This window comes from Sapajus apella, unplaced genomic scaffold, assembly GCF_009761245.1.
Source record: "Sapajus apella isolate SASKATOON/1434 unplaced genomic scaffold, GSC_monkey_1.0 scaffold75, whole genome shotgun sequence".
In the NCBI taxonomy this organism is placed as follows: domain Eukaryota; kingdom Metazoa; phylum Chordata; class Mammalia; order Primates; family Cebidae; genus Sapajus; species Sapajus apella.
This window is the reverse complement of record NW_022437015.1, coordinates 5,945,732-5,962,704: the sequence shown is the minus strand read 5'-3', so window position 1 is coordinate 5,962,704 and position 16,973 is coordinate 5,945,732. Positions and strand designations below refer to the sequence as shown.

The 16,973-nt window shown below is 36.0% G+C and overlaps 1 protein-coding gene across 5 annotated transcripts in view; it reads right to left on the bottom strand.

The window, feature by feature from the left end:
• Positions 1 to 346: 346 nt before the first annotated feature.
• GPR174 (G protein-coupled receptor 174) overlaps positions 347 to 16,973 on the bottom strand; it is a 29,944-nt gene continuing 13,317 nt past the window's right edge. For all 5 annotated transcript variants that reach the window (XM_032251373.1, XM_032251374.1, XM_032251371.1 and 2 more), the window contains one exon: positions 347 to 5,253. In XM_032251373.1, the coding sequence (XP_032107264.1) occupies positions 3,705 to 4,706 (1,002 nt within the window). In that variant the 5' untranslated portion in view covers positions 4,707 to 5,253 and the 3' untranslated portion in view covers positions 347 to 3,704. The remainder of the gene's footprint in view (positions 5,254 to 16,973) is intronic.

Here is a 16,973-nt window from a genome sequence, read left to right as displayed (position 1 = left end):
TCTTAACAACCCTTAAGAATAAGAAAACATTCTCTCTGTCCCATCATTACAAATATAGAGCTTTAAGTAGTTCCAATAAACTTTGTCCACAGTGAGGACTGGGAATAATTTTTAGGAGAATATAAATAGTAAAATGTCTACAGACGAAATGGGTGGCAAGAGTGGGGTAAAGTTGGGGGTGTGGCTTATCCTTCCTTTTGAGAATACAGTGCACCTAAAAGAGAAAAAGGGAGAATAGAGTCTTAGAGACTTCTATTCATGCACGTGACGACACTAACAAAAATGCTCGTCTATCAGTGTGTTGAAAGAAGTGACTAAGTACATGTTAACTTCTGAAGGCAGAAAATTTCTATGTAATTACAAAGACAATCTTTATTATTAAAATGAATATTATAAGTTATGGCCATAAATAAATTCCAAGTGCGACATTTTCACATTATCTTGGGAGTAAAACCAAAAGGTGACATAAAATGTAAGTTGCGCAAGAGTTCCACAGATGCACCCTCTCAGACCAAGGCGGCTTGGTCTGTTGCTCCTGGGGCAGATGACGTCTCTTTGTGGAATTACCAGTTAATAGAATTGGCTGATTAACTGAGTGACAATGAAAACATATAAACCATTTGAACATAATAATATTAACAACAATAATAATGACAGTATTATCACATAGAAATCACTACAACTTCAAAGTTTTTCTTATTGGAATAATTATGTATGGATTTGGGAATCAAAATTCAACAACTTTATATATAGGAAATGTGGCATTATTTATCTTGAAGTATACATTAGTATGGTTGAAGGTGTTTACTTTTTGCACCACAATTTCATGGAACCCAGAGAGTGATAAATGAGAAGTCTGGAGAAAAGATTCTCTATAGAATGGAGAAGCTCAGAGAGGAGGCTGCTGTCTGGATAGCAGCTGCAGCAGTACTCCTAAATTAGGAAGCTACTAGTTTAGACTTCCGCTGAGAATCGGGCCCAAAGTAGGAAAGGAGAGAGGCAAAATGAAAAGAAGACGAGCAGACATCTGAGAAACTGACAGCCATGTTCATGGATACATTTCTTAATTTCTTAAAAGTTAGCATCTCCATTATGGTAAGCAAAGTAGGTGTCCGCTTACTATATGCAATATGAAAGGCAATGTTGTAGGACCCACTTTCTTCAAAATATCTTTCCCTCCAGTCTGTCTGCTTCAATATGTATTAGCCCTCCTTTGAAAGTCACCACTTTGGTTTAATGCCTAGTCTTAAGGCCTGGAATTCAGATATTCCTGGGTAAATTAATAATTAACCTAACATTAGCTATTAGCACCATGGCGTGAATGAATTGATCAGGTTGCTGTCTGGGAGAGCAAGGGAATAAAGCAGAAGACAAAACTTATCCATGGGGTAGGGGTGAATAAAGTAAATCAGAGCACTGAATGCAAACTTAGATGGGCAGGCCTGGGGAAAAAGTGTGTCCTTATCTAAGCAGCATAAGAACACTTAAAATTGTCCTTTTTTGGAATGATGTAATTGGGCTGCCTAACAAATGGGCCCTACCCTCAACCATTCATTTAAGAAGGTCAATTGTCTCCTGAAAAGATTTCCCTTCTTCTTTAAAAAAAAAAGGTAGTCAAAGTGAAATCAATGTTAATAAAATCAAATCATCTTCCAAAGTGACCTTAAGAAGTGTAATTCATGCTAATCTAGAAAATAGTAAGTACACATAGTATAGATAAGACTCTCACATTACAAGTACCCACAGTTATTTCAAAATTCCACAAAACTATTACTTGCAATCCCATTACCACATTAAATTATAGTCAAACAAAAGACACTTTAAAGCAAAGAGACAAGACACAGTTATAGTAACCCTTTTAAAAATACAATTTAACACTTATTGAAAACATACTTAACACATCAAAACATATACCTTACAATGAATAATTAGGAGACACATAGATACACTATTGCTAGCAGCACAAAGTCAGTTTTCTAATAGGGCATTATCTTAATAACAACGTATGTGTAAAATCAACACTTGTCCAAAGAAAACTTTAGAAAACTTTCCAACAGTCTTACATGTTAGAATTCATGTTTATGTCACCAGTGTTCCCCCTAATGTATTAGTATCATAACTGTATGCCTAAAACAACCCCTTTTCTCTAAATATGATAAAGTCTTTGATTGGGTTCCACATTCCTTCTATGAGACATAGAAGGTATCTTCATTATATAGCACACAAATTTTAAGTAGAACTTTCTTAACGTTAGAGCTTTTTGCTAAAACATGTTTCAAAGTATTCTAATACTTACAACCTAAGATTTAATTATGACTAATATCCTGGGTCTGTTTCCCACACAGTAGTACCAAACAGGAAGCAGGCAAGTCATTGGTCATTGGTTGCCCAAGGCTGACCAAATTAATCTTCTATACATTTTTCATACGGTAAAATAATTGCCTTTCCCAGCTGCTAAGGGATAGGATTTGGAGGCTTTAGAATGGTATGGCTGGGACAAAGCTAGACCAAAGCAATCAACATGGATTTTAAGGTCCATGTGACTGACTGTAATATGTATGTGATGATGAGTCACAGAGACTTACTCTGGCTTGTGTAGATGACTTGGCAGTCTAAGCTAAGTGTGCTTACCTTAGAGTAAGAGATACAACGTGATGAGAATTTTAAAAGGATTACTCAACTTCGCTTCATCTTTTCACTCTGGCCTAAGTTTAGTGATTTATTAGTGCACTACTTCTTCCATAGGCTCAGAAAGTGCAGGAACCTGTCAACATTAGCTGAATGTCACTCTAGAAGCATGATAAAAACTTCCTCTACTAGGCAGGTCCATATATCTACAGAAGTGTTCTTTAGAAAAATTATAAGGGAGCTGGAACAGCGATTGTCACCTTTCTGCTTTTTGCTTTCTCCAAGGTCTAGAGGCCATTTGAGTCACTTTGAATGGACTTTGACAAACTACCTGCCCTAGGTGGATGCAACATGGCATCTTTTACAGACACAGAGGGTTATGGTATGGAAATATGTGTATTGTTCTTAGTTTAAATATAACAGAGGCCTGAGTTTGGATTTTCATTCTATGAACAGGTGTGACAAATGATATTTCATGTTGACACAAAAATGAAGAAAATAGCTATTTTAGTCTTCAAACTTTGAAGTGTAATCACACTTAAGAGATAAAAATGTTATGTTTATAACATTTTCTTTAAACAGGGTAATATATCATCTGTCCTACTAAAATATAACCAAACATATTAAAATGGCATGTATACTGTGATTATTAATATAAAAAAAACCTACATTTCCTCTGCATATAAAGACTCAGTATCTGTTGAAACAAAACTAAATGCTTATGGTAGCTCCAAGCTAATAGTTTTTTTTGTGTCTGAGGTTTATAGGTAGAACTACTGACGATAATTGAGAGCATATGTGTATAGGATGTCACAGAAATTTGATATTTTAAGATTTACAGACTTGATGAAAAATTACTACATGAACATGTCAACATCAATAGTGGTGGATCATAATATTCCAGATAGGTCCTGCTTTGAAGACATGAATTCCCCATAGCAGTAAGATAGAGCAGAACTGAAAAGCTGTGTTTTTTTTTTTCGTGTGTGAGTTCTTCCCTGTGGCTTGGGTATTGCAGATATGTTCTGATGTACTTGCATTTCAGGTCACATTCAGTTTGTTTTTTCTTTCTTTTTTTAGCATAATTCAGTTGTCACAGTAGAAGTTGTATGGTTACTCACAAAGGATTTTGCATGGAGTTGGATACTGTCATGCAAATCTTGTCTTGAAAGCCGTCTTCGGAACTCATTAGTGGAAAAGTAGTATATGACTGGGTCAAGACAGGAATTCAGACTAGCAAGACACAATGCCACAGAATGAAATATTAGAATCACCCTTCTAGCTAGGCAGCTTTTAATTTCATTGGACTTCACCAGGAAATCTAAAGGAAAACTAAAATGATAAGGTGCAAAGCAAATTAAGAATACCCCTGCACAGGTTAGAATCATCTTCAAGGCTTTCTGTTTCTCTCCAAGATCTTGGGCCATGGGATATTTATCTTGCAGTGATAAAACCGTCTTCCAGGTACAATATAGGACAATCAGAAGCGGAGTTATAAATCCGATCAGCTCACCAATGGTCATCATAGCAATGGACTGGGCTAGGTTGACATTTCTGGTAGGAAGATCCACAAAGCATTTGGTCCTATTGCCAGGGGTATCATCACTGGTTCTGAGGAGGGGGAAGAGTATACAGGCAAGGCAGATGATCAGCCAGCCAGCAATGCTGATGTACAGGTCATATTTCTGTTTGCAGTCATGGAAGCGAAACGGATACATGAGAAACCAAAATCGTCGCACACTGATGCAGACCAAGAAGTAGATGCTTGCATACATGTTGACATACTTCAGGTAGAAACAGAACATGCAGAGACCAGGCCCAAATGGCCAGTCATGATTCAAGTAGTAAAAGATCCTCAGTGGCAAGGAAAGAACTTGTAGTAAGTCAGCAATGGCTAAGTTTATCATAAATATCACAGCTCGTTTGGTTTCTTTCATATAACCATAGAATACCCACAAGGCCAATATATTCCCTATAAGACCTGGCACAAGAATGACAGTGTATGTCACTGCATAAATAAAGTACCGAAAATCTGTATTATCTCCATCTGGCCCGGTACACGTGTAATTAGCAGGCATGATTCTCTCTAGAGAAACTATCTTTGCCTAATTGTGGTTCAAAATCTAAATTCACAATCAACTGCTGCTCCTTCTAAAAGATTGATTGCCAGAGGGTTGAAGATACCAAGTATAAAATAACCCTCCTCCTTTTACCACATCTGTCTGAGTCTTTACATATGATTTGGGGATTTTTCAAAGAACTGTCTGCATATTTGCTTTGGATTTGTCTATAGTAACTATATGGAAGTCTAGTGTACAAGCACAGATGACAAGCTGCTACAATTTCCCCTCTTGTTTATTATAAGGTTCCCTGGGACATCATGAGAGCTGATTCTCTCCCATTTGGATCAAGAATGTGTCATATAGCAGTTCCTCAAATGCCTATATGTTGATAGCCTTCTCTTTACTGGTGTCTGGCTGGCCGTTTTTCTTTTTTTGGCTCACACAGAAGAAATGTTTGCTTTAGTGCACAATGAGTCCGTCACTCTTCAGCGATGACAGATCAGCTTTCTGGGACTTTTTCAGCTATATGTCAAAAGCTAAAAAGTAGGAAACAAAGGCAGACCTGCAAGCAAAAGAAAATAAGTCAATTATTTCCTGGCCCAGCTTTGAAAAAGGAAAGAAACCTATGTGCAGAAAAATATTCTAGTTTGAATGAAAAATTCTTATGTAAGGGAAGAGTATATGATGCAATTTCTACAAGGCACTTTATAATCACAGAAAAACATAGCTTGAAAGAACATGAGAAGTAATCTAGCCCCTTGTTACTCAAAATTCATGAATGAAGGACACTTGGGAGCTTGTTACAAATTCAAAATCTCAGGCATCACCCTGGACCTGATGCATCAAGATCTACGTTTTAAAAATGAACTCAGATGATTCTTCTGCATATTAACACTTGAGAAGCTCTGATTTGAACTACTGCTTTACTAACTTTACTGTCAGATTCATCTGGGGAAGGTTAAAGAATAAAATAAAAGCTTCTGGGTGTTTCCTCCAGAGATTTTGACTCATTACTCGTGGGGTATAGTATGCAATTTGTATCTTTTCAAAGCTCTCCATTTGGTTTTGATATAGCGAGCCCAGCATTTGTCCTTGAACCATCATTTGAGGGCCACTGATTTGATCCAAATCATTCCTATGTATCTAAAAATAAGTGCCAACCAGATTCTCTTTAAATAATCCCATTTACACGAGTCATTTAGTCACCTCTTAATTATCTGAGAAAACAGACTGTAGCAACAGAGCAGAGAATCAAAATCCATAGAAAGTTGACTCAGCTGGGTCTATGGCCCTTGTTCTGAAGTAAATAAATTTTAGCTTAGGGACCTGGATAGTTGCCTCAAGGCTGCTGAAATCTAGGAGGAGGACTTAACTAACTTTAAAGATATGTGTGGGAAGAACAAAAATGAAATGGGAATTACAAAACATCCTGCTTTGAATGATCAAATCCATGTGGTTTGAAGTGTGCTTCATCGAGCCCCTGAACAAATTATTATTGTTATTTTACCTCAATTTCACGGTAAATAAAACAGCATGTTTTATTCAAAGATATGATGTTCACTTTACTTGAAAGCCTTGATGAGTGATACTCATTATGCCTTTGGATTGAAGAAATTAATACTTGAGATTTCTCAGATAAAGAAGATGTAGAAAGATGGTGTTATAAAACACAGTGAAGCACAACTGTAAACAATACCACTTTTCTTTGAGATTGTCCTTTTGCAAGAAAGAATCCATATTTTAACAGGGAATAAAACAGATTCCAATTTTAAATGAGACACTTATTGGAAGGACATGCCAGGCTCCTTAGGCAGATTTATTTTTTTTTTTTTGCTTCAGTACACTATATTTCCTCAATTGTATTTACATTCTGGTACAAGGAAAAAGGAAGAGAGAAAGGGAATTGATTGCCTGAATTCAGCTTGCTAATTTTTTAGCCATATATAAGTGAAAAACTCTTTCATATGGAGTTCTTATGGGAAATTATTATTTTTTATATATGAATATGTATATGTTCATTCAATTCTGAAGCTTTACAGAGTTTTACTTATGTTTCAAGAGTATTTTCCAGCAATATTAGGTCTCTGTTTGCTTGTCCAGGTGAAGTCCGGTTCAAATGAATATTAGAAACAGCATTTTGTGTCATTTTACTGAGACCTACTTTATGCAAGCTGCTTTTATCTATGAAGATGTTAGTTAATAGCACCTTAAAACTCCCCCACCAAAATGCGCATCTGGGTTTTAATTAAATAAAGTGAATCATTAAAAATACTAGATTATCAAATTACTTAATTCCTTTTTTTGGTGTTGTTCTTAAGTGACAGAGCCTTGCTCTGTCTCCTAGGCTGGAGTGCTTCAACATCTTCTATGAGTTCCCACATATATCAATTTCATTAAGAGAGGAAATACATATGTGCAGACAGACAATGCAGTTATTGTGAACATTGCCTTTCTGCCAGGAAGTTATTTTACTTAGCTAAGTCTAAACCTCTCTACTGAGATCTGAAAGCCATTTCCTCTTCATCAGACTGTGTTTTGTCTCTGCTTTGAGAAGTACTCTTTTAATTACTTGGAGACAGCAAGAAGATTGTCACTCAGCCTCACATCACAGTCACATTGCCTTTTCTCAGATATCTTAATTTGCGATCATTTCATATTCTAGAGACTAGGGCAGACCAATTGTTACTGAAGACCCCACAGGCTATTCAACCTGTACTGAAATTAACAAGACTTTTAGCTACTATTTGTTTCCCTGCTCCTACCATCCATTAAAAAAAAAAAAAAAAAGACTCCTTATTCTTACACTACATTTACCTTTCAGGATCTATTTGTATTCTCCTTTTACTTAGTCTAAGTTTCTCAAAATTTGGCACCTAGGCTAACTGGAGTGCTTATTAAAAATGCATATTCCCAGATGGACAAGTGAATCTTATTTGTCAAAGAGTGGAGCCAAAGGATTGACATTTTAATAAGCTTTGCGGATAACCAAATCAGAGAGCCTTAAAATATGAGAATCCTTATTGAGTGATAAATTAAAGGGCTATACCAAAACCAATTCAGTCATTTTGTTAAGCTACATGACCAAACTGAAGTTTCTGCAGGAATGCACTGTGTTTTCCTATCTTCATTGCCTGTGTTATTGATTTTTTGTCTGCTTAAATTGTTTTATCCCATCTTTACCTGTTGAAATCCTGCCTGTCCTCCAAGGCCCTATCTTAAAATGCTGCTTTTTTCATGGGGCTTCTTAATTTCTTGCCTAGTTGTGATCATACCTACCTGTGAACTCCCAAAGCACTTTATTTGTATCAGAAATATGTCTCTTTCTTATTCATTCCACAAAATTATGAGCAACTTGCCAGGAAAGACAGTGTTTTAATGACCATTATAATCTTCCATCTCCAAAGTCCAGAGTTACTTTGCATGTAGAAGAAACTCAATTAGATGCAATTAAGTTTAGATTTAAATCAGAGCCTAATGTAATGAGAGTATCCCTTTAGACCAGGCACGGTGGCTCACGCCTGTAATCCCAGCACTCTGAGAGGCCAAGGTGGGCAGGTCACGAGGTCAGGAGATTGAGCCCATCCTGGCCAACATGGAGAAACCCCGTCTCTACTAAAAATACAAAAATTAGCTAGGTGTGGTGGCAAGTGCCTGTAATCCCAGCTACTCGGGAGGCTGAGGCAGGTGAATCGCTTGAACCTGGGAGGCAGAGATTGCAGTGAGGTGAGATCACGCCACTGCACTCCAGCCTGGTGACAGAGCAAGACTCTGTCTCAAAAGAAAAAAAAAAGATCCCTTTAAGTCTATAAATACTATTGTATTTTGCAATTTGTATACAGCTCCATTTTGTTGACTACTGTTTAACTTGTAATTCATAGTAGTTCTCAAACCTTGTTTATCTATACATGGTTAAAAGACTAGTGAAAATATTAAATCACTTTTGATGGATACTATACGACACTGAGCAGACAGTTTAGGATTACATGTAGTCAAAGCTCTAGGTGTGTGTACTCCAACTCTTAAAAGACAAGTCACAATTTTACAAAGTTCCATTTTACACATTAAATTTCAAATATTTCCACTTAGTAGAAGTGATGAGAAGATCACAAATTAGTATGTTACAGTGAGGAAGCTGTATGTTTCCTGTTCTCGGTGCTGACAGGGCTATGGGGATTTTCCTCCACTTTTCTGAATGTTCACCTTGTGCCTTGGAGAAAACATGAACATTTGGACAAGAAACAAGATTTTTTAAAGGAAAGTTATGGGCTTCCAAGCTTACATAAAATAAACTGAAGTCCAAGATAATTGGATCCTTCTGGCCCTTTTCACTTTTTTGCAGTCCTTCTCTGGCAGTGTTCTCCTTGAGAGTGTGCCCTATCCACTACTCCACACGATTAATAGCCTGTGAAACGGGAGGAGTAAACCAACCTTATGGGGTCTGGTAGAAAGAAAGACCAAGTGTGGAACGGAAAATAAAACCAGTTTTCAAAGCCTCACTCCAGGTTATACCAGAATTTTTGGTTTAGGTGGCTGCCCCATATGGTGTGATTTTAAGGGAACAAAAATCCTTGTTTTAAGAAGAAGAAAGGAAAATATTCTTTCCCACTCGGCTTGGGCCCAATTTCCTTTTTCTGGAGGTCAAGACTTTTGTCCTATAGACTTTAGGCTGCAAATGCCAAACTCCCACCTTTAAAGATGGGGCCCAGGAACTTAAACCTGGCAAGCTTTCCCTGGAAATGTCAGTACATGTCAGTACTTTACACAAACTCAGAATTTCTGGAGCATGAATAATAGGTCCCAGAGTTTTGTATCCTTGGCCTTTAAGCTCAGTTATTATGTCAGATTTTCCTTCCTCCTTCTTTTTTTTTTTTTTTTTTTTTAATCTTAGTGCTTAGTTTTATTCCTCTACAGTTACTTGTGCTTTGCTTATATTTGGGAGCCATTTTCTTCACAATACATTGTCCAAAATGTATAGCATTTTTATTTTAAAGAACAACAAAAATGCAGAAGCATCTAAGCAGACATTAGGGTTTTCAGTAACTTTAGAAAGAATCCTAATGAAAAATGATTTAAAATTTAAAAATTTAAATATTAAAATACAAGGAAAAAAATGAATTTTTTGCCTCTCAATAGTTACTCTCAAAAACGCACATGGTGATTTCAGTAATTACACAAAAAATGCTGATAAAACATTTTATGTCTCAATAACTACACAATTAATTTACAGTATGGGTATCTCCTTATATTTTAAATGACAGACACTAGATTCTGTTCTTAGATTAAGTTTTGAGGGAGGTATGGGTGAGAGGTGCGAAACATTGACCACTATTATTCCAGATGATTGAACATAAGTCTCCCCTAGTGGCACCGTTTTATCTTTTGCTAGACTTTTATTAATTTTCTGGGTCTTTGTAGACTATTTCCTCTGTTACTCCTACTAAACAGGATTCTGGTTCACTATATCTCAATTTTCTACCATTTTTCCTCTGCTTTTAGAGTGGATATCATCAATTAGAAAAAACTTTGGAAGAGTTTGCTTTATTCCTCTATTCAGAAAATAAGCCTCAGTAGTCACTGAATAGTGACAACATGCAAAGAACCAGTATGATGGTCCTATATTTCTCCTTACAGTGGCATAACCCTCCTGTTTAGTAAAAGCAAACCAAGCATTTTGGCAACTTGTGGCTCTCAGAAACATCCTTCTGGTTAGTGACACTGGAGTGTCATTAAAAATAAAGATGGCTGGACTCTTTAAATAATCTTCCACCAGTGATGACAACTCTGTGTCTGGCATAAGCCACCTGGCTTTGGTGGAAGAAGAGGATGACGCATAATTTCCAATGCATCTCCTACATGATCTTTCTATTTTTTATTTTTTGTAAGCTTCTACATTTGAGAACAAGGCTATAATTGTAAAATGTTAGAGTAGTAGGTGGTACCCTGGAACTATCTCCCAAGGAAGGTAAAGGGGTGTGGTTGGGGAGATTCCTAGATTAACCTTAAAGAGTTGTGGCACATCTATTGTACCCATGATCCAAGCACCCAGGTAATGACATATGCATTTGGAGCTCACTCTATTCCAAGTCTATAATAAGGATGCCCCAAGTATGAAATATCGAACATCAAATAAAAATGTAGGTCCTCATCAGAACTATTGTTACATTTTTCTCAGATGGCATCATACATATTGATTGAAAGGAAGTGGTGACAATTAAGCGGGACCATTTCATATGGCTCCCTCTCTTCTTCTCACAATAATCTTTTAGGTACTAGATTCACAAAGACCCACACAGTTTGCTCTCCAGTATGACATGTATAAATTGTCCTAAAGGATAGCAGACTTCACCCATCTCTTGCCTGAGATCATATAAGGCCTGAAATCATATGAGAGCTTAATGCATGGATAATATTTGAATGGAATGTTACATATTTGTGTTCACTGCATAATATTCTGTTACTAAATAATTTTTCAGTAATTTACATTATTTGCAATATTTGGTTCATTTTTGGTGACTCCTTATCTCATAGGGTAAAAAGTAATACAATCTGATATTGGGATCTAATGAAGGAAAACTGGCTGGTCAATGTTGTCTGCTTTTGTTTTTTGACTTTAAAAACAGAAATATATTATCCCTTCTTTTCTTGTAGTCTATAGTTTGAGGTACAAGTATCTAAAAAACTGAGAAAAATTCCTTCTTCTCAATCTTTTCCAGATGTTCTTGCAGAAAGACTATGGGCTTCTGTTCTGGGTTAACTCACAGGACACAGTGTTGTCTCTTACCTAAAATTAATAGACAAGTAAATATCTGGCTGACAAAAGTAAACTTTCTGTACCTTTTCAGCATAATATCAGTAATACTCAGCAGTATTTCAGAAGGCAAAAACAAATTCGTGTTTTATCTGTGTTTTTAAAATTTTGACATGAGCAATCACCCTACTTCCTTTTGAATATGTTAAATAGCAAGACTTTCTTATTTTAGACTGACATATTTCTGCAGTTGCCTTTATCAGATACAGGCTGAACAATCTCAATAAGTTGTATAAAATTGTTCAAGTCTCCACACTGCAATCACCTACAAAGCTTAATATTCTAAGACTTGTTCTGCCTTCCAGCCTGATTTATTATTATACCCTTTCAAATGCCCTAGGCTTCCACCATGCCAGACTGTTCTAGCATACAGCATGTTACCTGGATGTCCCTGTCTTTGATTTAAACTTGAACATCCTTATTTTCCAGGCTCCCAGCCTCACTTTCTCACCTTGATGGGTGGGAAATTTCCTAATGGGAGAATTTCGATTCTCTAATTTCCTCCCATAAATCTTCCTTGAATCATTCACATTGGAACTGGCCGTTCTTCCTTTAAATTCCCATAGTGTGTTGCATGTACCTGTACCATAGTCTGATATGGTTCGACCTGTCTGATGATAGATAGTTGTCTACACAAACACTAGATTGTAATCTCTTTGAGGGTAGGGACACTGTCCTATTAATTTATTCATTCCTCACAATAGTTAGAATAGACCTTTACTAAATGTCCATTAGTATATCTTTAAAAAACACTTGTTAAACAGATACTATATCTGTCCTTGTATGTTTACAGAACCATTATTTTAAATAGTCCAATTCTATATAAACTTTGCAGTATAGCATTTAAAGACCATTCAAGTTATAAAATCTAGAGGCATATTTAGTAATTTTTAGTTAATGTTTTACTTATTGTCATTGGCTACAGAAAAACATTTGAAAATTCCAAAGCTACTTTCTAAAAAACTTTTGTTTTAACTGGCAATTACATTCAAATTTTTTTTTCTTTACACGCTGTCTCTCTTCTCCCCTCAAGCCTATCTGCTGGAAAATTTGTTATTCCTTACTGGTCACCTGCCAATGGATAAAAATAAGTGCTTTGAACACTGTTCCACTTAACTGATTAGGATTTCCTACATGGTTTCTCCTAAATAATCACAATGTGCTCACTTATGTGTTTGCGAAACAAACTGAAATAACTTTAGTAAAATGCAAAATAAACCACCTCCTTTGCAGGAACAATGGCCCCTCTAGCTTCATGTCCATTTAGCCTTTAAAAAAATCATCCAACTAGAAAATTACCATCTTTATCTGCAATCCATGAGCTAAAGGACACAACTCAAAACACAGTCACTGCCTCATTTAAAAAAATAGGAACACTTTTACAGTGTTGGTGGGAGTGCAAACTAGTTCAACTATTATGGAAGACAGCGTAATGCTTCCTCAAGGACCTAGAAATAGAAATTCCATTTGACCCAGCAATCTCATTACTGGGTGTATACCCAAAGAATTATAAATCATTCTATTACAAAGACACATGCACACGTATGTTAATAGTGGCACTGTTTACGATAGTAAAGACCTGGAACCAACCCAAATGTCCATCGATGATAGACTGGACAAGGAAAATGTGGCACATATACACCATGGAATACTATGCAGCCATAAAAAATGATGAGTTTGCATCCTTTGTAGGGACATGGATGAATCTGGAAACCATCATTCTCAGCAAACTGACACAAGAACAGAAAATCAAACACCACATTCTCACTCATAGGCGGGTGTTGAACAATGAGAACACATGGACACAGGGAGGGGGGCATAACACACTGGGGTCTGTTGGGAGGGGCCAAGAGAGGGACAGCGAGAGGATGGGTAGGTCGGGGAGAGATAACATGGGGAGAAATGCCAGATGTAGGTGACGGGGGTATGGAGGCAGCAAACCACATTGCTATGTGTGTACCTATGCAGCAATCCTGCATGATCTGCACATGTACCCCAGAGCCTAAAGTACAATAAGAAAAAATCTCAACTCTTGTGGAGATACATTTATGCAGCCACATTGTATTACAATCAAAGAAAGTAAAAACAAAAACAAGTCAGGTTAAAAAAAGCATCACCTCCTCTCCACACACGTGTACCAAAATGGAGTAGAGCACGCTTCTTTGTGGCAATGTGGTGCTATTTTTACTTTCCCTATCATAGCCTGCTACCTTCATATGGCAGGAAATGACAAGCCCCTGCTCACCATAGGTAAGAGACTTGACAAGTACCTAAAAATATGTTGAACAGGCACTGGCCACCAAAACCTGCTTTTGAGAAAAGATAATTTTTTATTAAATTTACCTGCTGGTTTGCTCACTTTTATTTTTTCCACAGGCTAATTGCTTAACCCCTACGTCGTTATTCACTCAGAGAGTAAGGCTAGACTCCTAAATATTATTGGCCTTATGGAATTAATTAGGGCTAGAGTGAGGTTATATGTAAGTTAAGCATTAGCTTGCTATTTATTTATTTCTAACTGCCCTCCCTTATGTATGTTGTGAAAACCTAAACAGAGAAAGTATTTCTAAGCCATAACTGATGACTATAAATAAAAGAATTTTTAATAATATTATTTATAATACTTGGTTGGTTTTGATGATTTTATTTCATTAGAGTGAAAACTAAGCAACTAGCCACTTCTTGAGATAGATTTAAATCAAGTTCAATGTATTTTTTGCCTGTTTCCTTTGTAAAATTTAAACAAGTGTTAGGGTAATGATGTTTACCTCTAAGCCATGGCTAACAGCTTGAGTTCAGATGCCCCTTCACTGTACCTACCAACATGAGTATGTATCAGGTGCAAAGAGATTAGAACATAACTCTGATAGTTTGGAAAGCCAGTTGTTTGTGTCAGTGACTCTGTCAGTGACAGTTTAATTACAAATATGCAAATTCTGGTTATTTTTATTTTAAGATGACCATTAGGTGGTTATGTACTTTCATTATTTGTTCTGTGATAGGCCTCTGGTCTACTTATCTACTTAACTATCTATTTATCTGTCATTTAGACAAGCTTTTCCAGATGGGATCAAGGAAGGTTAAAACAAATAGCTAGCAATCTTAGGTGGAAATTTATCTAAAACTGAGACACTTTTATTTCCCTGCCCTTCCTAATATTGGGAACATCACTGATGCCACAAATAGTGCCATGTTTCAACACTGACATATTCTTTAATTCCTCCCTTCTCTCTCCTCGGCCTTCTCTTTAGGCTTCTACTGAGTTTGTCTGATCTTCTCTATAATATTATTCCGATTTAACTTGTGTTTTACCTATTTTCTTGCTCTATTTACCTGAATTATTTAACTCTCAAAACCTCTGTAGGTACGCTATCATCATATTCTATATATCACACCAAGGTATACATCTTCATGAAATCTCTTTTGCCTGAAAGGATGAATAGTCATCTTCATTTGGAGCCTCTAAATCTGAGAAAAGTTACCCAAGAAACACATCCTACACACCACGCACACATAGTACTTTCTATACTTCATCAGTGAGTCGAACCCTTCAGGACATGAGATTCCCCATAGTGATAAAGTTTCTTTTTAAAATAATAAATTTATCAAAAAGCAGAAATCCAAATGAATTTGTCTCTCCTAAGTTGTCACTTTGAAGGGCTACATGCATATTTCAATTTTTGGAATTGTCTTTTAGAATTACACTCATAACATGCATCATGTTCTTTAGAATAATTTTACTGGTAACAAATCTTTTTTTACGGGTAGGTAAATTATTAGAAACAATCAAAAGCCATTCATAACCAGTCTGAACAGTGAAGTTAAAGATTAACTAGAAAAATGTCATTTTTACTCACAAGCATGGTATGGTCACACTGTTTAAAGACTCATTTTTCTTGATCAGCTCAAACCAATTCCAATGGCAATTTCAAAATGTATGAGAATATTTGGTGAAACATGGCGTCATTAAGATAAGCATATAGCCTTGTGAGTTCACCTTCAAAAATGACATTTATTTGAAAATATAAGTTGTAGTCTTTACTTAAATTAGTCATAGACAGAGTGAGAAGTCTTGAATTCTTGTTCTACCTCTGCAATTGAATGCCTGTGTGACCTTGAGAGTATTACTTAATTTCTCCAGGTCCCCATTTCTTCTCTAAAATAAGCATGTTAAGCCACATAACTTTTAAAGGGAACTTTAGATTTTGTCATTTTACTTCTGGGTTTTAAATGGCCTTTGTTCTCCACACCATATACATTTATTCATATGTATGGATATATAATATTACATAATATACAAATGTTTGATAAATAATAAGGCATCATTTATAGTAAGCAAGAAAAGCAGGGACTCTGGAGCCATTTTTACTGGATTCTAACACTGTCTCTGCCATCTCTTGGCTGTGACGCTTTGGGTAAGTTATTTAAACATTCCTGTGCCTCAGTTGCCTCATCTGTTAAGCGAGATGATAATAGTACCTACCTCTATGAATATTTAAGAAGTTAATACGTATAAAGATCTACAGTATGTACTATATAAATATATAAAATAAAATAAACAAATTCTTAGCATTTTATGCAGTGGAGACAACTGTATGCATACACAAATGTTGTGGCCAAAGACTGAATGCTAACTAATGTATCTAGGAAAAAAATAATTCAATAAAGTTTCATGGATGTCTTTATGCATCTATGAATAAAAGTTTTGCTATTTTTGTATTTTTTGTTTCTTGGTAGTAGTAGTGGTTGGGTCTCTCTTTTACTCTCTCTCTGTCACTAGAAATCATACCTTGATTATGGATTTTCATGTCTATTAATAAATTAAAATGCATTTGAATTCCCCCCCCCCCAGTGAATTTGAATTTTGTATCATAAAAGGATTGCAAAGACGAACCGGTAATTTCACCTATTAATATCTCCAACAGAGATATAACACTTCATTTTAAACAATAGATGATTACTTTTTTCTATTTTTAATCGTTTTAATTTTTTGTGGGTACATAGTAGGCATACAAATTTGTGGGATGCATGAGATATTTTAATACAGGCATGCAATGTGAAATAAGTACATAATGGAGAATGGAGTTTCCATCCCATTGAGCATTTATTCTTCAACTTACAAACAATCCAGTTGCAGTTTTTACATTATTTTATAATGTACAATTAAGTTATTGACCATAATCACCCTGTTGTGCTATAAAATAGTAGGTCTTATTCATTCTTTTTAAGTGTTTTTTTTGTATTCATTAACTATTGACAATAGAAATATGCCACTGTCTGTGTAGGCTACCCTACATAACATGAATCACTAAAATATGAATGTCACAAACAATATACCTCAGACAGGTGCCTAATTATTTATCCCTGTCTCACTGAGCTTTCAACTGTACTCATCCTGATTGCATCAGGGAGAAAGGCTCAAGTGGTCTTGAACAGAGGCTCTTTTCCCTTTTACGAGAAAGTCTCACTAGAAA